The 24,784-nt window shown below is 56.2% G+C and overlaps 1 protein-coding gene across 1 annotated transcript in view; it reads right to left on the reverse strand.

The window, feature by feature from the left end:
* Positions 1-24,784, reverse strand: part of CACNA1A (calcium voltage-gated channel subunit alpha1 A) — a 270,223-nt gene that overhangs the window by 35,077 nt on the left and 210,362 nt on the right. The window contains exons 22-27 of the mRNA XM_040450093.1: positions 24,594-24,772; positions 16,899-17,362; positions 15,296-15,434; positions 13,423-13,552; positions 8,699-8,758; positions 7,906-8,012 (exon numbers count right to left, since the gene is read on the reverse strand). Coding sequence (XP_040306027.1) covers positions 7,906-8,012; positions 8,699-8,758; positions 13,423-13,552; positions 15,296-15,434; positions 16,899-17,362; positions 24,594-24,772 — 1,079 coding nt within the window. The remainder of the gene's footprint in view (positions 1-7,905; positions 8,013-8,698; positions 8,759-13,422; positions 13,553-15,295; positions 15,435-16,898; positions 17,363-24,593; positions 24,773-24,784) is intronic.

Here is a 24,784-nt window from a genome sequence, read left to right on the forward strand (position 1 = left end):
ATTGGGTGCGGCCATCAGAGGCCTGCGGTTAATAGAACTCACCACCCGCCAGTCGCCCAAGCCAGAAACCCGGGTCCCGTTCAGCTGTCTGTCCTCCATCCCCAGTGGGTCACCCTCCTGACCTCTCCATCATCGTCCCTGGCCATCGTCTTGTGCTGGAGTCCCACTACCCATTTCCCAGCTCCCCCCCCCCCCCCCCCCCCCCCGCTCCCTGTCTCCCTCTCCTTCCACCTTTTCCGCACACGGTGGTTCAAAGCCAATGACCATGTCACTCTCCTTCTCAGAATCCTTCTGGAGAAATCTGAATGCCTAGAACTGCAAGCTTTTGGCTCGGCATTCAAGGCTCTTCAAAACCTAGCCCAACTTACCTTGCCTTTGCATTCCCATCGACTGCTACACACCCCAAGCCCCAGCCAGACTCTTTGCCTCTGTTTGTTTTTGCGCCTACTGTCCCTGCCGCTAGAAATGCCCTCCTGCCACCTGTCCGCTCCCAGGACTATGCAGCCTTCGCAGCCAAGTTAAGTGGCCCCTTTAGCCGACAGCCTCCCCTGATTGCCTGCGGGTGCTACCAGACCCTACTGCTGTTTCACAATCATCTTTGCTTCGTCTTTGGCTTCTGGCTTTAGAGAGAGAACTTCTCAAAGGCTTAAACCGTGACCTATTCTTCTACGGTTCATTTTCCCTTTGATCTTGGTTCTTGTCCCAGCGCCCGCCGTGTGCCTGGCGTGCGATCTCAGGACACACGTGAACGGATCCAGATCAGAGTTCTTTGAGGGTCTCCTAGCGAACATCTCCCCAGAGTCACCTCGTGGGTCAGGTGTAAAACTCCCAGAGACCCCTCCCACTGTGTTTCTGGATAAACCCCCCCCCCCCCCGCTTTTTTTAAAGATCTCTTTTCTCTTCATTTTTCAGGGAACAAAGAGCAGGAACTGAACTTAACCCTGCGGGGCACAGCCATGCTCCAGGATTCCGCTGGAACACGTTCTTCCCTTTTGAAACCCAAAGTCACCGTTATCTCAAGGCCGTGCCCCTGAAATACGAGATGCACGTCAAGAGAGCCACTGAGATAATCTGAAGCAGGACAGGGACACAATTTGGATCGCACGGGGAAACGGCTATTTCTTCTTTCAGGCCTTTTGCTTTGGGAAGAGCGGAAGTCTCCGTACTAAAACATCAAGCAAGGGGGCATCTAGGTCGTGAGCGGGACCGGCTAAAATCCCGAAGTGCCGAAGGCCTGACATTTGGAAGCAGGACTCCCGTGGGCAGATCCACTCCTCGGAAAGTGACTCCCCGGCCATCGGGGGGCCCTCTCTCCCAGAAGGCGCTGTGTGCCCTCTGGCCAGGCTGAGAAACAATCTTGTTTACGGAGGCACTGAGGAGTGTTCCTGGCGGGTTGGATCCTGAGCCTGCAGGAGTGGCTTGATCAAGGCGTTCTCACAGAAAACCACCCGCTTTTTGAACCACTTTGCTGAGAGTGTAGATGTTCGTTCTCCCTTCTCCCACCCTTCTCCCATCTCGGGGTCTGGACACGCTTACTCCTTCGGGAATCACCTCCCCGTGCTTGTCTGCCCCCCCTCCCTCACGTCCCTTCTAATCTCTGCCAAGAACCAGACTAATGGTGGGGTGCAATGGGAAGCAGTTGCCAAGACCCCTGAGGGCTCCCCTCCCTGGGGAGAGACCGAGGGGGGGCTCTGGTCACTGCAAAAAACCGGACAGCAGCAAGGACACGAGGCCATGGAAAGAGGCCCAGAACCAACGTGGCTGCACCAGAGCACGGAGAACGAGAGACGAAATGAGAGAGAGAGAGACAGAGAGAGAACTTTACCGTGTACTGCTCCTGGTGAGGTGGCGTTGGTGGGAGAGACAGATCGTAAGCGGCCTCAGAAGAGAGAACACAGAGCACACACATACACGCACGCGCACCTGAGCGCCCCCTGCCCCACCCGGGCACTGGGTTGGGGCGGGGGCGGCAGCCTCAGGCTTGCGGCTCTGGCCGACGTCCATCCTTCCATCTGGAAGCCCCTGTTCGGTCCCCTGCCCTCGGCAGGCTCCCAGCACTGCCCAACCGCACCGAGAAAGCCAAATTTCCAAGTAGCTGGACAGCCAGAGAGTCATCAACTGCCGAAGGCGAATGCGCCCCTGAAGGTCACTGCCAAGAGCTGGAGAAAGAAAGCCCTTTCCTCCAGAGATCCCGGGGCTGGGAGGTTTTAGAACGGCTTGCCAGTTGGGAGCTTTGGAGTCGGGAGCACCAGGGTTTGGACCCCAGCTCTGCCTCTAAGGACCGTCCTCATCTGCAAAACAGACCCAGGGGATTCTGGTGCTTGACACACAATAGCCACGGCCTTGCCTGGACCCCCTACGTGACGAGGGACAGGGAGGTCAGTGGAGGGTTCCGATGTGGGCTGTGGTTAGAGCCGGCTCTCAGGAGTCCCGAGAAAACGCGAGCCTAGACGAAGCCACCTTCGCACAACTCCTCTTTGGCCTCAGGCTTGGCCTCGGTAGGACCCTCCGACCATGGCGGGAGGTCGAGGCCGAGAGACCCGACTGCGTCAGCGAATGGAAGCCTCGCCGCCGGGCGAGCACTGTCCAGGATCCCCCTCCCGCTGCCCCTCTCGAAGTTGGTGGTGTTTCTAACAACAGAACGGCTTAAATGCCTACAAATATTCCCGATGGGGTTTTTCCTCCCCCGCCCCCCTTTTTATTCTATCTCAGGGGTTCTCAAAGCTCAGCGTATCTAGGAATCGCTGCGCACATAGAATCGTGTCGCTTCTCCTTCGTGGACGGCTGACAGATCTTTCAAGGACAGTGACTTCTGCCTAACCTGCTGACTTCAGATGTAACCTGGGAGTCTCCTGAAGGTCCCCGTGCCTGTGGGAAGGTGGCACCGTTACGTCTGTTTTCCAGATGAGGAAGCTGAGGCCCAGAGCGGGGGAGCGACCTGCCCAAGGTCACCCAGCGAGATTCAAGCCCCGGTTCGTGTATCTCGGGCTCAAATCTTCTCCCCGTTTTAGTGCACACAAGAAAAATAATGCCTTCGGTGCAGGGGCTGTTTTGAGGGTAGGATAAGAAAGGTGGCAGCCTGAGGGCTCCTTCTTTGGCTTCCCGGCAGTTTGGCTCCCGAGCCTGCAGGAGTGGCTTGATCAAGGCGCTCTGCCAGCTGTGCCGGCCTGCCCTGAGGGAGGAGGGGCGGCGCCAGATGGACTCTTGGCAGTGAGGGCAGGATCGTGATCCGCCAGCTGCTGAGAAGTGTCAGGTGGACGCCCCGATGCATGGGCACAGCATGATATCATGTGTGATGGCTCATGAGATGCTATGTTAATGGCGGTCATGTGGACACGGCACGCAGTCCGTAGAAGGAGCAGGACGCACACACACACACACACACACACACACACACACACACACACACAGATCTGGGTGAGATGCAGGAGGGGGGTGGAGACTGTCAGCAGAGCTTCGACACATCCCTTGGAGGACCACAGGGATCGTTCTCCCACATCCGAGACGGGGCCACAATCACAGCGCTGAGGCAGAATCCTTGCCTCCACCCCAAAAGGCCAGAACATCAAGATTCTGAGCAGGCTCGTGTCCCCTTCCCCCGACTCTCGAGGAACCCAGGCCGGCTAGGCCGTCAAGTGCCATCCGGCTCACTGGTGGAAGCTTCCAGGTTCAGGGCTGGGACGCGGGCAGCAGCCCTGAGTCTGACAACCGAGGCCCACGGCAGCCATCGTGCCAGACTCGCTTCCCTCCACACGCCCTCTGGGCCTCAATTTTCTCATCTACAGAATGGGGATCACGAGACAGCTTCCCACAGGAGGCGGTGGTGAGGGGTTTTCTATTTTATGGGGAAACCGAGGCACGGAGCAGGCTAAGGGACCTGCACACTGGACACAAACCGGACAGGCTTCCAGGAACCTCTTTCTAAAGCAATGAGACTACTCTAACACCTGTTTGGGGTTCTCAGCCTTGTCTATGAGAAGATGGCACAGGGCAGATAAATTGAGGTAAAGGACCGGGGAGAAAGGGAAGCAGAGGACTCTGGGGTTGGGCACTCAGGCTAAGACCCCCACGTCTGCCAACGTTGACATCCATGTAGTATCAAGGGAAGGCCATAAACAAAGTCCTTACAGGGACTTTCTCAGGCAAGAGGCCAGAACCCTGCAGCCAGGAGGAGGATTCTGAAACGTTTCCGGGGAGGAAAGCAGCAGCCTGGGGGCTCCTTGTCTGGCTTTTTGGCGGAATAGCCCCGGGCATGCAGGAGCGGCTTGATCAAGGTGCTTGGCCAGTTGCACCAGGCCTGCAGCCCGGCCTTGAAAGAGAGATGGCGGCACCCGATGGAGTGTCTGCGGCAAGGTAGGGAGGGTGTGGCAGGGGCCCGAGGGTCCGCCTCTCCCACCCCTACGGCCACCATAGACAGGTGCTCCTGTGACGGTCAGCTCTTCCAAAACCCCGCGAGAGTTGCCGGCCCTTGTCAGGATCCCACTGGCAAAATCTCACATCCCCCAGCTCCTGTGAGATCTGCGAGCCCATCCAGGCTCATAGGATGCCCTGAAATCCCAGTCTGGACCTTTTCCTTGCATAGGGATTAAAAAAAACACCAAAACCCAAAACAAGAAGCCAAACATTCAAAACAGGGATTTTTCAAGGTCACGGGCTGGCTGGCTTTGTGCCTGAAGCAACTTCGCAGAAGCAGCTAAAAAGATTCGCTACAAACGTGCTGCCAGATTTCTGTGAGTTGGAGGCTCGTTTCGAATGCCCTTGGATAACTTCATATTTAAAATGAAAATTCAAAACAAAAATCAGCTCCCTCCAGCAGATTCTTTTGCAACACAAAGAATCCACTCTGCGGATTGATTTTTGGTGGAAAAAATAATTTTGATTTTGCAGACTGCAGAGACTAATTGTAGCTTCGGGGATCCTAGAAACAGCATATTGTGAATTACTAGCTCTTTATGGCCAAAGTCCGTCCTATGGTTGAAAGCCCCCGGTCTTTCGGAGGCTACCCCTTCCCCAAACTGTGAGGCCAAACTGGGGGGTGGAGGTGGGGCGGGGGAATGGGGGGGGGGAGGGAGGGGGAGGCTCCTTCAGCACTGAAGCATTTGCTGCGGACAGAGGTCTGGGAGGAAAGAGCCAAGGTCAAGGGTGAGCTGACGCGTCAGTCGCCACTTTTTCTGTGCTACACCCGGTGGTGGCCGCGGAGGGCAAAATTCACCACCCAGGGCACAGCTGGCCAAGCGGTGGTTGTGTGTGGGCAGGGGGATGTGGCCGACAGGTGCTCACCCCTGTCCCTGTCCCCGTCACCTCCTGAGCCCTAGGAGACTTGGGGACTGTTGCAAAGACCTCATCCCGAAGGGCTCGAGAAGTATGGAAGAGGCGCCCGCCCAAACTTGCCCTCCCTTGTCACAAAGACCACCGCTGCTCCGAGTATAGTGGGGATCGGGTCTCCTGATGCCCGAGCGTATGGCAAAGGGTCTGCCTTCTCCAGGCCACACAGCCCAGGTTACGTGGATGGTCAGGCCCACGTCACCGTCACCGGAAGATAAGGGCCAGGGCCCGGGGAGGGAGAGAGAGAGGCACAGGGAGGGAGAGAGAGAATATGAACGAGACGGAAGGACAGAGGAGACACATCACACATGCTGAATGGGCTGGGTAGGCAAAGAGAAACAGAGAGACACAGAAAGTGATAAACAGAGACCCGCCCATGGGGGGGGGCCCGGAGAGAGGCGCACAGAAAGAGGGAGGGAGGGAGAGAGAGAAACGGAAGGGGAAAGAGCCAGGGAGGCAAGAAAGACACAGAAGCAGGGCAGGGCAGGGGACCCAAGACAGAAAACAGAGACAGACAGGGGTGGAGACACAGGTAGGTTATCTCAGCGGCGGGGGGTGGGGGTGGGGACAGATTCATTCTAGCCTGAGGGAGGTAAGACTGGACCTACTGTGGGGCCCCCCAGCCACCTTGGAGGAATCGCTCAAATAGCTGACACCGGGAGGGACGACTGTATTTCGTTACCTTCTCATATATACTTCAAAGATCTTTAAAAAAAAATTTTTTTTAACATTTATTTTTGAGAGAGTGAGACAGAGCACGAGTGCGGGAGGGCCAGAGAGGGGGGGGGGGGACACAGAATCCGAAGCAGGCTCCAGGCTCCGAGCTGTCAGCACAGAGCCCGACGCGGGGCTTGGACTCATGGAACGCGAGATCATGACCTGAGCGGAAGTCGGACGCTTAACCGACTGAGCCACCCAGGCGCCCCTAAAAATCTTTTTTTTTTTTTGAAGAAAACTGGTGCTATCTTGATAGGAAAAAAATTGTATCGTTTGTATATTTCTCCAAATTCCAAGGAGGCGAAATTTTCTTCATTTTTACTAGTTGTCAGCATTCTGCAAAATTTCTGTTTATATCCCTTCGCTTGCCCACGTATCTACTGAGTTTCAGGTTTCTTAGTGATTTGTAACTGCTTTTTACATGTGAAGGCCATCGATTCCCTGTCTTATTTGTGGCCATCTTTCTCCCCTCATTCGCTGTGCGTTTTACTTGTTTCACTTTTTAAAAGTGTCGACCGTTTTAATAACGTAGCCACACTTTGGATTTTTACAAAATCTCTTCGACTGCTCTAATACTGAAATAATCATTTAAAAAAGGGAGGGGGGGGAGGCGGAGGGAGTGAGGAAGAAGGAGAGAGAGAGGAGACGAGGTGGAAGACGAGCAAACCTAGAAAGAGGAAAAGAGAGTAGAAGGAAAAGGGGAAAGGGGGTGGGAAGTCTGGCCAGAGTCAGAAACACAATCAGCCCCGGGACCCTCGTCGTAGGGCTCCACCGGATGGAGGCATCTGGAACCCTGGAACTTTCTTGCTGTTCTGACACAACTTGACCGTATCGTGTCCCCAGGGGAGAATGTGAGCGTGACCCGCTTTGGTCCTTAAATTGGAAAGGAGCCACCGCTCTGGCCTCCTGACAAACGGAGTCTTCACTATTGGGTTGGGGGGCCATTCAAGGTCCCCGTGAGAAGGACGCGAGGGAGCAGAGGCACGAGGGAAGCCTCTGATTTCTCACTGTGGGGGTGAGGCGGGTGGGAACCCCTCTGAGACTTTCCTTTCTGGGATTGATCCACCGCGGTGGGCACACACAGGGTCCGCCAAGAAGACTTGGGGGTGAAGGGCCGGCTAGGTCTCCTCAACCTGCCCCAAATGTCTAGAACTTAAGGAACGCACTGCCGAGTTTGCTCTCGGGGCCCTAAGGCCTCGCGGGTGCTCAGCCCTTGGGTACCACCTTGAAATGCTTCCCAGAGCTCAGGAGCCATCTTGGAATGGGTCCCCACAATTTGGGTGCCATCTTGGAGAGAATGGCTGCCCGGCCCTTGGGTGCCATTCTGGGATGGCTACCCACGACCCAGGGGCCATCTCGGAGTTGCACAACGATGCATGGCCTTTCAGAGGGCAGAGAGTCTTAGGACCTGCCGGGACACGTGAAGGACACACAAGGGGAGTCACCAGGTCCACAACTACTGAGCCTGCAGACACAGGGTGGGGGGGGGGGTCCGAATTCTCATGCACATTCGTTTCCTGATTTTCTTTTCAGGGGGTCTCAAAGAGACAGCGGTTGGGGTGGAGCTTGAAATGTCCCGGCGGGGCTATTCTACTGAAGGCAGCAGAGCGAGGGGCCAGCGACGTGGCTGCGCGAGGAGGTAGAAGGTGGGGTCCCTTCTTTTCTTTCCTCCACAGGGGACGTCATGCAAAAGCCAGTCGAAGCTCTTCCTGGCGTAGCATGCAGATGTCCCCCCCCCCCCCACCTCCCAGAACCCACTCTCCCGTCTCTACGCCCTGAGAACACGTTCCCTGGTCCAACGGGCAGCCCCCGGCCGGGGGCGGGGCGCAGAGAGGCAAGTGGAAACCTCAGGAGGAGACTTACGTGAAGGCAAAGGCCACCAGGGCCCCACTGACCACTATGAAGTCGAGAATGTTCCAGAGGTCGCGGAAGTAGGCACCCTGGTGCAGGACGAGTCCCAGGTCGATCATCTAGGGGTGAGAAGAGACGGTGCTCGGGTCCCTCGTCCCACTTGGGGGAGCAGTCCCCACCCTTCCAGTCTCTGGGCGGAAGGGCACCAGGAGGGGACACGCGGAGGGGAGCCCAGTGGACCTCCCCATCTCACGAAGGGCAGTTCTAGCCTGCTGGTTCTCAGGTCCAAACCTCGATGCCCCCCTTCACTCCTCTTTGTCTCGTTCCCCCACGTGGAATTCACCGGGAAGCCTGCCAAGAACCTGCCCACCTTCTCCACCACCCGGCCTGCCCCCCACCACCCTCTGCCCGGCCCAGTACAATCGCCTGCTCCTAGCTCTCTCAGCTCCCACCCGCCCCGCCCCTCCCTCAAGCGCATCCTCCCCAGCGAGGCCAGAGGGTGCCCCTGGCATGGGCAGGAGTCAAGTTCCTCCTCTGCCCAGAGCCCTCCATGGCTCCCACCTCACTTGGGGTAAAGGTCAAAGTTCTCCCCGTGGCCCACAAGGCCCCGCCGGATCTGTCCCTGTCACCTCCCTGCTCTCACCTCTCCACCCTGGGTTCTCCACTCTCCTCACTCACTCCTTCCAGTTCTCACCGCTGCTCCAACACACCAAGCGTTTCTAATCCCCCCGGGGAAGCCACCTGCGCCAGGGTGGCATTCTTGAGAGTGAAGTTCCCCTTGGATCTTGGCTCTCTCAGCACTCACCTTGATCACCATCTCAAAGGTAAAGACGCCTGTAAAAACGTAGTCAAAATACCGTAGCACCTGTAGGGGATCAAAGCAAGGGGGCAGCAGATCACTGGCTTGCTCCAGCAGAGTCCCCAGGAACCTAGTAAAGGCCCACTGGAGCGTGTGGCCTCCAGCAAAGTCCCCAAGGAACAGACTCTCCAAGCAGAGGGGGAAACACGGCTGCCACATACAGTTGGGCAGGGTGGGCACTGTACAACGGCCCCTCCCACCCCGTCTCATAGTGCAGATTAGTACGTTGTGTATGAAACTGTCCAGCAGATGGCAGAAAAGTCCTAGCAAAACCACTCAGGGTGGTTTGCTTACCCAAGGGAAGGGCGCCTTTTTTTTTTTTTTTTTTTGTCTTTTTTTTAATTTGCCCAAAGCTCAATATAAAGGAAAGGTGATCTTAGGGATGTTCAGGGAGGACTGTAACCCTGCTGGCGACCGGTCTGACCTCCCCACGCCCTTGACCTGCTGGGTCTCCTAGGTGAGAAGTCCTAAACAAGACCGGCCTTCTAAGCCAGACACTGGGGGGGGGGGGGGGGTGTCAAACTCGCCACCGTGGTCTCCCCCAGCAGATCTGCGGCCACATCTTCACCATGGTGGGGGGATTCTCCCCGCACCCCTCCCTCCCCCCACTCCCTCGTGCGGGGCCAGGGCTGGGTGGTCTCCACCTGGCTGAGCGACGGCCTGCAGCCTGGCCCCTCTCCAGGCCATGCCATAGCACGGCTCTGGCGTGGCCTTGGCAGGAGGATGTGGTTATGCTGACACAGCAAGTGCACGTTGGAAGGGCTGATATTCACTGAGCACCACCACCAGAGGGCGCCCGTGAGCACCGGAGTCCGGTTAGGGTCCTTCTCTGCCCTAGAATCCTCTACGGCTCCGATCTCACTTGAGGTAAGAGCCAAAGTCCTCCTGGTGGCCCCCGAGGCCCCGAACGATCTGCCTGGTCACCTCTATGCCTTCACCTCCACTCACCGTCCCTTGTTCACTCTACACCCGTCACTCTGGGCGTCTTCACCGCAGGGCCTTTGTACAGGTGGTTACCTCTGCCTGGAATGCTCTTCCCCATGTCCTGCCTGATTCCCTCTTTATGGCTTGGCTCAACTCTCACTTGCTCGGCGAAGCCTTCCCCTACTGCCAGTTTAAAGTCCTACTTCCTGGCGCTCGCAATTTTCCAGACCAACCATCCACCCCTGCGAACGATTTGTTGTAATTTGTTATAGTCATCAGTAACCTCATCGTCCACGTTCCTGACCTGAGGTCAGCCCCACGCGGCCAGGGACTTTTGGCTATGCCTGTAGTGTCTCCAGCTCATAACACAGGCTCAAGCATACAGTTGGCACTCAAGAAATGTTTGCGGAATGAATGCACGAGTAGCTGGAAGGGTCCTGGGGATCTGTGTGGTCACACCTCACGTTCCCGTTAAGCGTGGGGCTTGAAGGGCCATCAGGGCCCAGAGTGGCCAGGATGGCTGGCTCCCTGAGTGGGGGGGGGGGGGGGGCAGGTGCAAGGGGCTGGAAGGATCTGGGTGCAGAGAGAACAGTTCAGGTGCACCGGGCGGAGGGCTCAGCAGGGCCAGAGGCCTGGTGCTCTGTGAGCTCTGGGAAGGCAGGGACCATCTCCTACCCTGTCAATCCTTGACCTTTAGCTCTGTGCGTGGCACATACTATTTGGTCATTAATTGCCAAATAAAGCAATGAATGGAAAGCAGAGAGGGGGTGCCTGGGTGGCTCAGTCAGTGAAGCGTCCAACTTCGGCTCAGGTCACCATCTCACGGTTCGTGAGTTCGAGCCCTAGGTCAGGCTCTGTGCTGACAGCTTGGAGCCCGGAGCCTGCTTTGGAGCCTGTGTCTCCCTCTCTCTCTGTCCCTCCCCCACTCGTGTCCTGTCTCTCTCTCCTTCAAAAATAAATAAACATTAGGGGCGCCTGGGTGGCTCAGTCGGTTGAGCGGCTGACTTTGGCTCAGGTCACAGTCTCGCGCTCTGTGAGTTTGAGCCCCGCGTCGGGCCCCTGTGCTGACAGCTCAGAGCCCGGAGCCTGTTTCAGATTCTGTGTCTCCCTCTCTCTGACCCTCCCCCGTTCATGCTCTGTCTCTCTCTGTCTCAAAAATAAATAAATGTTAAAAAAATTTTTTTTAAAAATAAACATTAAAAAAATTAAAACAAGAAAAGAAAAGCAGAGAGGAAAAAGGAATGAGGGGGTGGGGGAGGGGCAGGCCAGGTGGTCAGGGGAATCAACTTCTGGAGAACTGAGGGGCTGTGAGTTCGAGCTCCCACGCTGCATGTGAAGATTACTCAAAAATTAAATCTTACCAAAAAAAAAAAAAAATTCTGGAGAACCGAATTAAGTCAACAAGAGGAAATCAAGGAAACCGAGAGACCAATAAATCAGGTTTGACTCTCTCGGATGTGCCGATGCTTTGCCCTATGCAAACGACAATTTCCTGTGGCTCGGTTTACTCCAAACAGGTGCTCGGGCTCATTTATCCCAGGGAAAGGCAGATCAAAGTCCCAGAGAGCCTCTGCGTCATACCCACCAGGTCGGCCAAAGGAGTCTCCAGGCCCCAGGGTTGACAAGCGGGGGGAGGGGGGGGGGGGGGGGGGGGGGGCACGAGGTTGGGTGACAGAAGAGAGGCACAGAATTATTCCATCTGTTTTCGTGTCAGAAATGAGCAACAACACCCAACTCTAGTGCCTAAGGGTGCCCACGCCGGTGGCAAAACTAGAGTAGCTAAGCTCCTTCCAGAAGGGAGGTCCCTTCTGGTTACCGCTAGGGTTGGGTTATCCAGCGTGGACCCTTGGGGCTGGCGCATTCCCCTCGCGGGGGCTGCCCTGTGCCCCTGAGGGGGCCGAGCACCCCTCTGGATGCCAGTAGTGCCCCGCTGCCCACCCCAAGTCGTGACAACCCAAATGTGTCTCCAGACGTCCCGGGATGTGAACCCTGACTTCAGAGGGAGGGAAAGGGGACACTGAGGAGACGTGCCCGGTGTGGGGGGTGGTTTTGTTTCACTTCCTGCCCCGTGGGGGGGGGGGGTTCCCGGGCATCAGCTGGCCGTGTGGGGCCACAGTGCCCTTGAAGAGGGGAGGGCTTCGAGGAGAGAAGTTTCAATTGCAAGATGCAGCAGGCAGGGGCCGGGATAAGGCTTTGCAGACGCCCCATGGGGCTGGTCCGAGCCCCGCCGGGCTCCCCCAGGTCCAGGAACCGCAGCGGTACCCCCGCCAGTGACAGAGCCTTCTCTGACCTCCTAGAGTCTGCAGGGGGGTTGCTGACCGCTCCTGGGACACCCCCTCCCGGGCCTGGCTCCCTGCAGTCCCCGGGGGTGGGGAGAGCTGGCCGTAGAGAACAGAGCGCAGCCTCAGCCCTGCCCTGGTGCTCGTTTCTTCCGGGAGCCGTGTTCTAGTTATTTCCTTCCATCTCCCCCCTCGGGTCCCCAGGGGCCCTGCCAGGCCTGCAAAGGAAGGGAAAGTGCAAGGTAAGCTGCTGTCGGGCAGGCTTGATTTATGGGGCTTGCCAGCCTCACCAGGCTCCTAACCTACTTAGCGAGGGCGGCAGGGCCTGGCTCCCAGCGGAAAATGTGCCCCTGGCTCCGAGCAGGGGGGCAGCGATGGGGGGGGGGGGCAGGAAGGAGCTGGGGAAGGAGGTTCTGCCACCGGTGTGGAATCTGCCAGGCCCTCACTTCTCAGTGCCTCACTTTCCCCTCTCAACCACAGGCACGCGCCCATTCTTGCTGGGCGGCACTTAAGGGGAGCCATGTGCACAGTAGGTGCTCAAAAAACGGACACAGTTGAGGGAAGCAGAAGGAGCGACAGGGGAGGCAGCATTGGGATTCTGCCGTGTGATCTCGGCCAGGTCACTGAACCTGCCCGAGCCTCAGTTTCACCACCTGTCCAATGGGGATACATGCCAAGTGCCGGGGCTTGTGCTCCGAACACAACCGCCACTCAGTTATCAGGAACCGTTAGCAGACCCTGCGCCCCTAAAAGGAGAGCCTTGTAGCTCTCCAAACAGCTGAAAGCGTAGTCCGTGTTTCTGCATCAAACGAGTTCTTTCTGTCACGGCTCCTGGGTGGCTCAGTCGGCTAAGCGTCCGACTCCGGCTCAGGTCATGATCTCACGGTTCCTGGGTCCCAGCCCCTCGTCGGGCTCTGTGCTGATGGCTCAGAGCCCGGAGCCGGCTTCGAGGTCTGTGTCTCCCTCTCCCTCTGTCCCTCCCCCACTGGCTCTCTCTCTCTCTCCCCTTAAAAATAAACAAGCATTTAAAAAAAGCAGCGTCCTTTCTTTCAAAACTTGTGTCAAAGCCAAGATCAAAGCCAAGAAGTCTGTTGGGTGAGGCCCGGCGGCTGAGGGGATACCTGTGGAGCACCCCTACGTTCCAGGCAGAGGGTGCGCACCCCCACCTAACGCCAGCCTCGCTCCCCCTGCCCGGGATTTCAGCAACTTCCGGCCCCTCCTGCCCTCGGCCCCCTTTCCCCCACCAGGTGCACAGTCACCACTCCCTTGAGGGACGTCCCGCCCCCAAGAGCATACGCGACCAATCAGGGCTTCCCCGCCCCACCGGAAGCGGTGGTGAGCCCAGGGCTGTGCCCAGGGGTACCCCTGACATTCCTTCCAGCCTGGCTGGCAGCGTTGAGGACGCAGGGGAAGGTGGCCCACAGCAGAGCGGCCCGGCCAGGAGGGCGCCCGCGGAGCGGGACTCACGTTGTTTCGCGGTGCGTTGGGCTGCACGGGATCCTCAGCCGCCAGGGCGATGCTGCTCATGGCAATGACCATGAGGATGCACATCTCAAAGTAGCGCAGGTTCAGGATGTAGTGGCACAGGCGGCGAAGGCTGTGGGGACAGGTGGGTATGCAGGGGTCCACTCAGACTGTGGGCTCCCAAGCCCTTTCCTCCTGTAATCTCCTTCTGTCACCTGCCACCACCTGAGCTCCCTGACTCCCAAGGTTCTATACCCCACCCAGTGTCAAGATCTTCCCCCTGGGGGCCCTCTCGGGGGTTCATGGAGCCCCAAGAAGGTGGCAGGGGGGCCCTCGGCCAGGGAAGATAGTCACAGGCCCTGTGGATAGGTTCCTTTCACTTCCAAACAACCCTCTGGGAAAATCCTGATTCCCGGGACGAGTTGAAGAAATACTGCTCTTGATTCTGCAGGAGACGAAAGGGTCTTTTGTGCATAAAATACCCTATGGTCAAACAAAATTGGGAAATTCTGGGTTAAACAGATTTCTTTCTTTCTTTCTTTCTTTCTTTCTTTCTTTCTTTCTTTCTTTCTTTCTTTCTTTCTTTCTTTCTTTCTCTCTTTCTCTCTCTCTCTCTCTCTCTCTTTCTTTCTTTCTTTCTTTCTTTCTTTTTCTTTCATCAATTGAGTGACCTTAGGCAAGTTACTTATCCCCTGTGCCTCAGTGCCCTATCTGTGAAATGGCCGTAATAATGGTGCCTACCTTACAAGAATGTGAGGCTCCGAAGAGTTAATATATGCCTGGCACATAGTAAGGGCTCCAGAAAATCAGTTACTGAAATGATTAATCGCGGGCATTATGAGAGCCTTTGATGGCGTACTAGGATAACACCTAAGTACTTAACCTCTTAAGTGGAGCTAATAATATTAATAAATATGTCACAAAGTTGTGTGAAGGGCAGCAGGGCTGAGTGGTTAAGAACAGGGATGCTGGCGTCAGTCTGTTTGGGCTCTCCCACTTGCTTGCTGTATGAACTCGGACAGGTGACTTCACCTCTCTGGGCCTCAGTTTCTTCATCTGTTAAATGGGCATACACATAGTACCAATCCCATAGGGTTATTATGAGAATTTTTTTTTTTTTTCCAGTTTGTAAAGCACTCACAACCGTGCCTGGCACTAAGTGCCACATAAGTGTTTCCCTAACAAAATAGATAGTTTCAACCAAATAAAAAAGGAAGCACGCAGAGTGAGACTCAAGAGTCTCAAGAGGCAGGTTACAGAAAGCAGTTACCGCCCAATTTATGTGACGTGAGTTTTCTTGGTCAGGAAGCATTTTGAGGGACCAGGGTTTCAAGAAATAGCCTTCGGAAAAACGCAACCCTCCATCAACCACCGTGACACGCATGTGAGAAGTCTCTCCCCTAAGTAATCTTTCCTCCTCAAGGATGCCCAAGACAAAGGGCTATGGAACTCAGAGACCATCTGCCTAGAATCCAAATCCTTGTGGAGCAGAGGTTAGGAGCCAGAGCTCAGGGACCAGGGCCGCCAGGTATGACGGTACAGGTTGCGCACTGCACAAGGCAGCCATGTCTTAGGGGTGCCTCTCACATTACAGACCGTGTAGAGTTGAATATTTACGACAAGGATTTCTAGCTGATGGCAGGAAGGGGTCTTCCCCCCCCCCCCCCAATCAGTACTTTATGAGAAATTTCTTTCTTACAGGACTTAGGAAGGGAGCATCCGTTTCTCATCTGCTCAAACACCCGCTATGGGACTAATTGTGATCTGGGAAGCAACTCTCCCCCGTTACCCTCCATCTGGGCCTGCCCTCTGGCTTGACTTCGAGTGCCCCAGTGGGAGCCCTGGGCCCCCTGCCCTGGCCACAGGCCATACTCACGGGTTGGTTGTAGAGAGGATAAACATAGAGCTGTAGGGGGGCATGGGCTTGGGGCCGTCTTCCCCAGGGTCGTCTTCCTCCTCCTCCTTCTTCTCTTCCTCCTTTTTTGGCAGTGGGTCTGGGTTGGCGTTTTTGTTCACTGTGGGGACAAGAACCAACACAGGGCTCCCTCCGTGATTTCCCACAAGCCTCTGGGCTCCTGTCCGCTCCCCAGGGCAGGCAATAAGCGGCTGACATTTATAACGTGCCTACTATGTGCCAGGCACCACGGTACGTTGTTGAATCCTCACGTGACCCTACGAGGTTTGTACTTGAAAAGCTCCGTTTTACAGATGATGCAGCTGCGGCACAGAGAGGTGAAGTGACTTGCCTAAGGTCACACGGATTTGAACCTGGTCCCAGAGTGGTCCCTGCACTCGACCACTCGATAGACAACCTTGAGTCTGGTGGGACCCTCACAGGATATTAACACAAACCTGCCCCATCCCACTGGACTTCATTTGGAGGCAGGTAACATGAGCCCCAATAGCCCCACTTTACAGATGGTAATACTGAGCTCTCTCTTCGTCAAACTGCAGGGTTTGCCCCCATTAACACCCCTCTCTTGATGGGAAGCGTCACTACCCTCCTGAGCGTTGATTCTGCAGCCTAACCTTGCTAGGAGTCTGTGGGCAGGCGGAGTGTCCCTGAGCCTCAGTATTTCCATCTGTAAAATGGGCATAGTGACCAGAGTCACCCTGTGGGACTGTGGTGGGCGTTTATTAAGCAGACTCATGGAAATCTCCTACACAGAACTGACAAGTAAGAGGAACCATCTAGTTACATCTGGTTCAGAAATAACAAGCTCGGTGGGTCGTTTTCTAAGTTCTTAGTGCTCCTCTGACCCCAGTCTCACATGGTGGGGGGTCTGGGGGTCAAAAACTGCCAGTCTCTCAAGGGTCTAGGCCTGAGCCGTGCAACAGTGGCTAGTCCAAACCACGAAAGGCTGTAAGTGTAAAACACACTGAATTTCTAAGACAGAGTACAAGAGTAAGAACGTAAAATAGACTATTAATCACGTGAAACATACTGATCGTATGTTGAAATGCTGGCATTTTGGACAAATAAATAACACTCTGGGTTAAACGCAACTTATTATTAGAGTTCATTTCACCTTTTTCTTTTCTCTTTTTTCTTTTTTACATCACTCCTTCCTTCCTCCTTCTCTCCCTTCTTTCTTTCCATATGGCTCCTAGAACGCTTCAAACTGCACACGTGGCCTGTGTCGCATTTCTTTTGGACAGCGCTGCTCTAGGGAATCATGGGAGGCCCCCTCAATTTCCATCAGAAGGACCCATGGTGGCTTCCCGGCTCCCCTCTGGGAATTTGGGATGCAGGCAATATCGCTAAACCCTACCGAGTGGCACAGATATTAACCCTCCCGGCAGTCCCGTGGGGGCGGGACCCACGTCTATGCCCATTCTGAGAGGAAGAAACCGAGGGCAGAGAGGTAGGCTCAACTGTCCAGGGTCCCCCAGCCAAGCCTCCGGGGACTGGGCCCGAGGCGGCCGCTCCGGGTGCCCCGCCGGGTGATGTGTGGAGGCGAGGGGGGCGGGGGTCTCACCTTGGACGACGGTGTGGTTGAGGGGGGGCGGGCAGGCCGGGGGGATGTCCACCGTGGTGTGGTCGGGTTTCCTGGCAGTCTTTGCTGAGTTGGTCTGTGTGCTGCTGGGGTTGGTGACGATAAGGCTGTTCTCGGGGGTCTTGGGGGGGCCGGGGTCGGACGGGTCCCCCGGGTTGTTGGGCGCCCGGCGCCCGGCGGCGTTCTGGGGGTTCGCGGCCACGGCGGGCGGTGCTGGCGCGGGGCCGGGGTCGGTGCTGTTTCCGGTCCTGGAGGGGCTCTGGGGCAGGCCGGGGCGGCCGAGGCTGTCGTGGGCGCCGGCCGACCCCGCGGTGGCCAGCTTGTTGTTCCTCATGTTGTCAATGTCCTCGGCCAGCGGCGGGTCCTGGCGGCCCAAGTCCTGCTGGATTGGCCGGGTGGTCGACAGGTTGGGGCCCGACACGGGGACCCCGGAGCCCTGGTTCTCTCTGTAGAAGGCAGGCCAACGAGAAAGGACCCGTAACAGAGTTAGAGGAATAGAACGCGTGTTCTGGACCCCGCCCCAACTTTGTGCCAGAGCCTCCATTCAGCCTACAGGCCCCCCATTAGCTCCTGGGCAGGACTGGGGCGCACGGTGTTTTCTGGAGTGGCTAAAGGAGACACGGGGACACCATCCCTCTAGGGGTACAATTGCCTCGCGGCCTTACATGCCTGCCTGCAGTATTTACGTCCCCTCCCAAAATTCCGGTTTGGGGGAGCACTCAATACAGGCAAGTAAACAACATAAAAAATAACAAAAGTCATAACAGCAAACGCCTCAGTAACACAAGCTCGCAGGTGCCGTTCTAAGCGCTTGACTTGTAACCACCCCCGTGTCCTCAGCCCCGCGAGGCGTAATGACTGGCACCGTTTTACAGATGAGAACGTTGTAGCCCAGAGAGGTTAAGTCTGTTGCCCAAGGCCACACAGCTGGTAAGTGAACTGGGTAATTTTTCACGGGGATACAGGTGTGACGGGCAAAGGGCATCCCAGGCAGAGGGAACCCAGCCGGTGCAAGGGTCCAGAAGTGGGGACAGGCTTGTTGAGCTTCAGGAGGCTGGTGTGGCTGGAGGTGGAGAGGGAGGGAGACGCGGTGGGTAGGAGTCTGGTGCCTCAGTTGCTCAAATAATTAACACTATGCAGATGGACACGAGAAGAAAAGAGCCTGAGCGTTCGGGGGCACGGGGGGAGGAGACAGAAATGTGAAGGGTCCCGGCTGATTTTCCACCTCGGGGCCCTCTGGGACATCAGCTCTGCGAGGCAAGTGGTTTATTTTTGTCTCTCTTGTTCACAGCTGTGCATCCAGCGTCAGAACAGGGCCTGGCACCCGGCACACGCTTGGCCGCTTCTCGTCGAATGGTCAACCAATGCCCCCATTTCTCAGATGAGGACACTGCGGCCCAGAAATCCCACAGGCCCAGACCGCCCATCGACCCCTGCCTCCTCCCATCTGCACACTCACCCCTAGCTTGCCAGACACCCCCCCCCCCCCCAGGAGCTGTGGCCCCAGGGAGGGCGGCTGGGGTCTAGGGCCTGTCTGGTGCCTCCTCGGCTGGCCCCAGCTCCGCCCGCCTGAGCCAAGTGCACCCGGACCCCAGTCTGCTCTGTTCACTCTCACACGCCCCCCTGGACCCTCGGTCTTCGGACGAGGGGCCTCATCCTTCCCCAGTCCCTGTGTGCCGGCCCCGGTAAAGTCCGTTTCCTGGAAACCCCAGGACATCTGTTGTCTATAATCTCAATGACTTCTCCCTCCAGAGGGTTCTACGATCCAGAACTTCTCTCTCTGGGGCTCCTGAAAGGCTGCCCCAATTCTGCTTCCTGTATCCTCCACTGCTCCTCATAATAGCTCACCCGTGTAGCAGACTCCACAAAGCAGCCCCTGTGATTCTCAGAATCGCTGTGGGAAGTGGGTAGTATTGTTAGTCCCATTTTACAGATGAGGAAACCGAGGCTCGGAAACAGGAAGGGCCTTGGCCCGAGGCCACACAGCCACAGCCAGTTGGTGGCAGAGGCAGCTTGGAGCCCAGACGACAGGGCTCTGGTGCCCATACTGCGAAACCCCTACCCGACACCCCGCTTCTCTAAGCAGTCTGAGATCTCCCCGAAGGCTTAGCCCAGCGCTGACGGATGCGGGGGCATCCTTGGCACTCGCCCTCATGGCCAATGGCGTGAGCCAGCCCCTGGCTCCGTCAGCTCATTAACTTCTCAAACAATCTTAGGAGGCTGGGGTCACGACGCCTCCCATTATACAGATGCGGAAACTGAGTCCTGGAGAAGCCGAGTCGTAATAGAAAACGGTTTTCTCAGGCTGTCCCCACCACACGCTTGCTCAGGACACCGGAAGTGAGCAAGAGACAGCACTTAGATCATCACACCGTTCGTTGAGCAGCTGGGAGATCAGGAGCGATCGCGGGCACCACAACCCAGGCCCGATCTGGAAACGTCCATCCACCTAACCCTTCTTCGTTTTAGCTCTGCATTCTACCTTGCAAAAGTCCAGTGTTTTTAGGAGGTGGAAGGGCAGGCCCAGCCGGGTTTCTCCCTTCTCAGTCACGAGAGTGGGCTAGAGGGAGCTGGGTTTGAGTCTCGGCAAAGCCACTCGCTCGCCGTGTGACCTTCTGGGGTTTGATTAACCTCTCTGAGCCCCGGGTCCCTTGTTTTAAAATTAGGAATATACCAGCGGAACCTTGCCTGTAACTTGGGGACTACGGTGGGGATCCTAGAGCCGGTGTGCCATGTAACCATGGGCGAGTCACTCAGCCTGTTTCTAAACGGTCACCGGGTGGGCGTGGTAACTTCCCTGAGTCGCTGTGAGGAACACACGTGTTACCGGGCCGAGGGCCGGGTTTTAAACCCGCTGGGTTTAGAACCTGTTTGGGACCAGTGACCCTATATCCTTCCCAACACCCCTCTTTTGGAATAGGAACGTCTGCCCCACGTCTGTCCCCCGACTGTATTCTGGAGGCAGGGAATCTGTCCTTCCAGTTTCCCGTCCACAGGGGGACAGGGATTTTGCCCCCAAATGGATCTTACCCAGAGTCTCACCCACACCCGACTTAGAGGATGAGACTTAGGATCTCCGAGCTGGTGCGGTGACGGACCGGTTTAGACTTCTGGGGATGCTGGGATGGGGAGGTGAGTATATGCCGCCCGTGAAATGGACACACATTTGGGCGGGGGGGGGGGGGCGTCAGAGGGCGGACGGCAGTGGGTCGAATGGTGGCCCCTCAAAAAATATGTCCAGATTTTCCTAGCAAGAGAGAGCTATCCCTAGCACAAAGCAGGCTCGGGTGAATTTCTATTTCAAAGAGAACCTAGATCCCTCGGCCACCGTGTGAAGAGGTCACACTAAAGAACACAGCAGCTGGGGGGCGCCTGGGGGGCGCAGTCGGTTAAGCGTCCGACTTCAGCCAGGTCACGATCTCGCGGTCCGTGAGTTCGAGCCCCGCGTCGGGCTCTGTGCCGACAGCTCAGAGCCTGGAGCCTGTTTCGGATTCTGTGTCTCCCTCTCTCTCTGACCCTCCCCCGTTCATGCTCTGTCTCTCTCTGTCCCAAAAATAAATAAATGTTGAAAAAAAAAAATTAAAAAAAAAAAAAAAAAAAGAACACAGCAGCTGAGACCATGGTGAACCTCGTGGGGACGTCAGCCTCCCGCCCGCGGCCGGGAGCCCCTCGTCTGGATGGAGGGGCTGCAGGTGTTCTGTCCTGTTTGGCTCCCTCTGTCGACCCTGTCTGCTGTGGAGCCTTCCTTCCGAGCTCAGCCTGCAAGGCCACCGCACATCGATCTCCAAGGAGAACTCAAAAGGGGCAGAAAACTTTGAAGTCAGGCCCCTTCCCCCTTCCCTCTTGGGGACGTGCATCATCTGCCCGGAATAGGCAGCCGGTTGCATAACCCCGTCTGCACCGCGTGCCTCTGCCAGCTAATCACTTCAGCATCCTTCTGCCAGGGGCGATGGCCACCTTGCCCGGGGCGTGTTCAGGCCCCCAAGAGCAGAGGACAGTCCTGCTTCCCTGGGTCACCAGGCTCTAATCCCCACAACCACCTCTGCTGGAGGTGGGACTAGCATCAGGCCCATGTTACAGGTGAGGAAACTGAGGCCCGGAGAGGCAAAGGCATTTGGCAGGTGTCCCCCAGCTGGGAAAGGGCTGGGCTGGAGTCTGGTTCTACAGATTAAAAAAAAAAAAAAATGTTTATTTATTTTGAGAGGGGGGAGGGGCAGAGAAAGAGAGAGAGAGAGAGAGAGAGAGAGGAGAGAGAATCCCCAAAACTGCACATTCAGCGCAGAGCCTGACTCGGGCTCGACCCCACGACCCTGGGATCATGACCTAAGCCAAAATCAAGAGTCAGACGCTTAACTGACTGAGACACCCAGGCGCCTCTGGTCCCACAGATTTTAAGCTACGGCACCACTTGGTGAAGAAAATGTTGCAGTGGACAGCCTGGGGACATGGAATGGGGGTGCTGGAGCCACTGGCTAAGGCTCACTGGGGGTGCTGTAAGATCAGGGCGTTAATGGATGGAGCACCCCTCTCCTCCCCACACAGGACAGACTGTGGGGCTCAGCGGTCCCGGAGGTCTCCTTGCTCTTCCTGGGGTCTGGGTTTCATGGTGATGGGAGGGAGCAGGTGGAACTATGGCACCGAGATGTCAATTCTGGGGTGACACAGATCTGGGCAAAAGACCTCCCTGCTCAGCCGTGTCCAGCAGGAAGAACTGCCCAGGTCTGTGACCCACAGCGTTTTACCGGGAGTCAGGGAAAAGCGCTACCTTCCCTTTGGTCACCCCGGCGTGGGGGATCTGGGCACAGAGGCTACTGAACGATGTAGAATGAATGACATAGAATGTGCTTCCGTCCACTTTTCACTGGGATGAGCTGGGCGGGGGGCATTTAAAGCTGGGGACGCCGACGAAGAAGACAGGAGGTGTAATTGGGGGAGAGACAGAAAGAAACAGAAAGGAAACAATTCTATGTATATTATCAATGTTTTGGAGAAGGAAAAACACAGAGTGTGTCTGGGAAAAGGTCTAAGAAATGACAAAAAGGAAAAATGCAGGTGGCAGACCCCTTAGGCAGGTCCCCTGGCTTGTCACCGTATAGAACTGAAATGTCTTTTTAGCATATATTCGTGAATGAATGAAGGTTTCTCTTTGCCATTCTTTTTTTTTTTTCGTTTTTTTGTTTGTTTGTTAAAGCATGTGAATGCCTCGTCTTGGATTTTTTTTTTCCTCTACAAGTGTCTGAACCTTCACGAAGTTTTATCTCCCATGAGCATTAGAACCTTTCCATAAGCCAAACGAGTAATGCCTCTCCTGGCCAGGACATTTGACGTGCCCATTAATAAGGGAGCAGCAGATTGGGTGCTTTGGTGGGGGGCAGCGGGGATGGGGAGGTACTTTCTGGGAGGAGGGGAAGCAGGGGCCATCTGTGGGATTCGGGAAAGCTGGGTTCTTATCCCACTGCTGCTATCAGCTTGCGGTGCCCGGGGAAAATCCCTTCCCCTCTCTGGGCCTCAGTTTCCCCATCTGTGAAAGGAAGGAGCTGGGGTGGTCACTCTAGAGGCTATGGATGCAAAGATGTTTTTTATATCTGCTGATGAGAAAATCCTAATGGTGTAAGTGACACTGGTAACAGCAATAGCCATCCAGCTGACCGGATGGCTCAGTCAGTTGAGCGACCGACTCTTGGTTTCGGCTCAGGTCATGATCTCACGGTTCATGGGATCAAGCCCCACATCCTGCTCGGGATTCTCTGTCTCCCTCTCTCTCTGCACCTCCCCTGCTCAGTCTCTGCCCCTCAAAAATAAGTCAACATTAAAACAAACAAACAAACAAACAAAAAACCCAGGCGCCTGGTGGCTCAGGTCATGATCTGGCGGTCCGTGAGTTCGAGCCCCGCGTCAGGCTCTGTGCTGACGGCTCAGAGCCTGGAGCCTGTTTTGGATTCTGTGTCTCCCTCTCTCTCTGCCCCTCCCCTGCTCGTGCTCTCTCCCTGTCACTCTGCCTCCTCCGATCACAGGAGTAATATAACAACAAGGATGACAATAATAGTAAATATTAGCAGTGGCAGTATTAACAGCAATAGTGAGTCACTGGTCTCTGATGATGGAGTTAGGTTCTAAATGCTGTATTCTACCTAAATTAGCCTTTCCTTCATGACTTTTTTTTTTTTAAAGCAGGTTCCAGGCCTAGCTCACGACCCTGAGATCACGACCTGAGCTGAGATCAAAAACTGGACACCCGACCGACTGAGCCATCCAGGCGTGCCCCCTCCGCCCCGCTTCACGACTTTTTAACGTCCCTGACACAGCCGAAAAATCTGCTCGTGATGTCCTGCGTCTTTAGTTTTAACGTGACTCCGTTCTATGTATCGGCGTATCTCGTATGCGTGAAATACACACCCCATGTCTCCGGAATGCAGCTACTGGACGCACTGAAGGAACGCCAGACCCGATCGCATATGGAACTTCACCAAGGGGCGTTCTCCACTTGGGAAAATCTCAACACTGGTGGCCACTCCCTCGTGTCACCTGAACGGCCCACAGCACCCGGAGCCAGCCAGCATTTCCAGCTGTCGCATTCCTGGGGACTCTGCACGCAGGGCCTTGCGTCACTTAACTTTGCCCTCTGGACTCTTCTCGACTCAAAGTGTGGTCCTTGGACCAGCATCAGTCTCCCCTGGGAGCTCCTTAGAAAGGCAGACTCTCAGGCTGCACCTGAGACCCAAGGAATTAGAATCTGTAGCTTAAGATCCCTGGGGATTCGCGCACACATTCAATTTTGGTTAAGTGCTGGCCTAGTGCCTATGTCATATAACAGAGCCACTTAAACACATCATTAAAAAATCAATATGATGCCCTCGTGGTGATAGAAAAGAAAACTAACGGGACATCAATGAATATAAGAACGATGTCTGTTTCAACATCGTTGGGCTCCTATATATGGAATCACCACAGGACCGGAAGGAGTGTTCCAAAATACCAAGAACACGAGGATGCTGTTTCCCACTGGGCAGGGCTCTGGCTTGGAACAGGCCTCCAGAAGCCTGAACCCCGCTCTCCTTTCAATTCCAAGGGCCCAGTGTGGCTTTTCAGATGGCTAAAAAAGATGGCTGCCTCATTAACAGCTAAAAACGGTCTGCATGTACCGAGTACTTAAGGTGTCGGCTGCTCTTCCGGGTTTTTTCCATGAGTGATCTCTTAATTCCAGCAACGACCCAAGTGGACCCACCCCATCTCCATTTTACAGACAGAGGAAACGGAGGCCCAGAGACGTGAAGTCACCGGCGCCAGGTCACACAGCAACTACGTGGAACAGCGCCAAGAATTCTGGGGGGGGCGTGGGGGGGGGGCGCGGGGAATTTCTCATAGATGTTCCCAGAGACATGGCACCAGGGCGAAATGGTGGGCCTGCAGCCTCTGGCCGCGCCACCTACTGCACGTGTGACCTTGGGCAAGGCGCTCCACCCCTGGGTTTCCAATCTGTGACACTGGGATCCCTCTGCCGAGGGGGTGGGGGCGGGGCGCAGGGCTGGGGGGCGGGGCGCAAGGCTGGGGGGCGGGGCGGACGGTGGAGGGGAAGAGGTGGAGAGGACGGAGACGCTCCACCAGAGGAACGGGCCCCACGGCCGGCGTCGTTACTACCGCTGCCACCAACCCAGATCAGGGGTCACACCCACTTACTTCCTCCTCCGGTGGCGGCGCTCTCGGTCCTCCCTGCGCGCTGCGTCCGCCTCGTAGGAGGCCGGGGGGCCGTGCCGGTGCCGCCTCCTCCGCTCGCCGCCCTCGGGCCCGTCGCCCTCGCCGCCCTCGCCGCCCCGGGCCGGCCGGCTGCCCTCGCGGTGCCGGGACCTCCGCTCCGCCTTGTCCTCCGC

This window comes from Herpailurus yagouaroundi, unplaced genomic scaffold (genome assembly GCF_014898765.1).
Source record: "Herpailurus yagouaroundi ecotype Mexico unplaced genomic scaffold, PumYag 200, whole genome shotgun sequence".
In the NCBI taxonomy this organism is placed as follows: domain Eukaryota; kingdom Metazoa; phylum Chordata; class Mammalia; order Carnivora; family Felidae; genus Herpailurus; species Herpailurus yagouaroundi.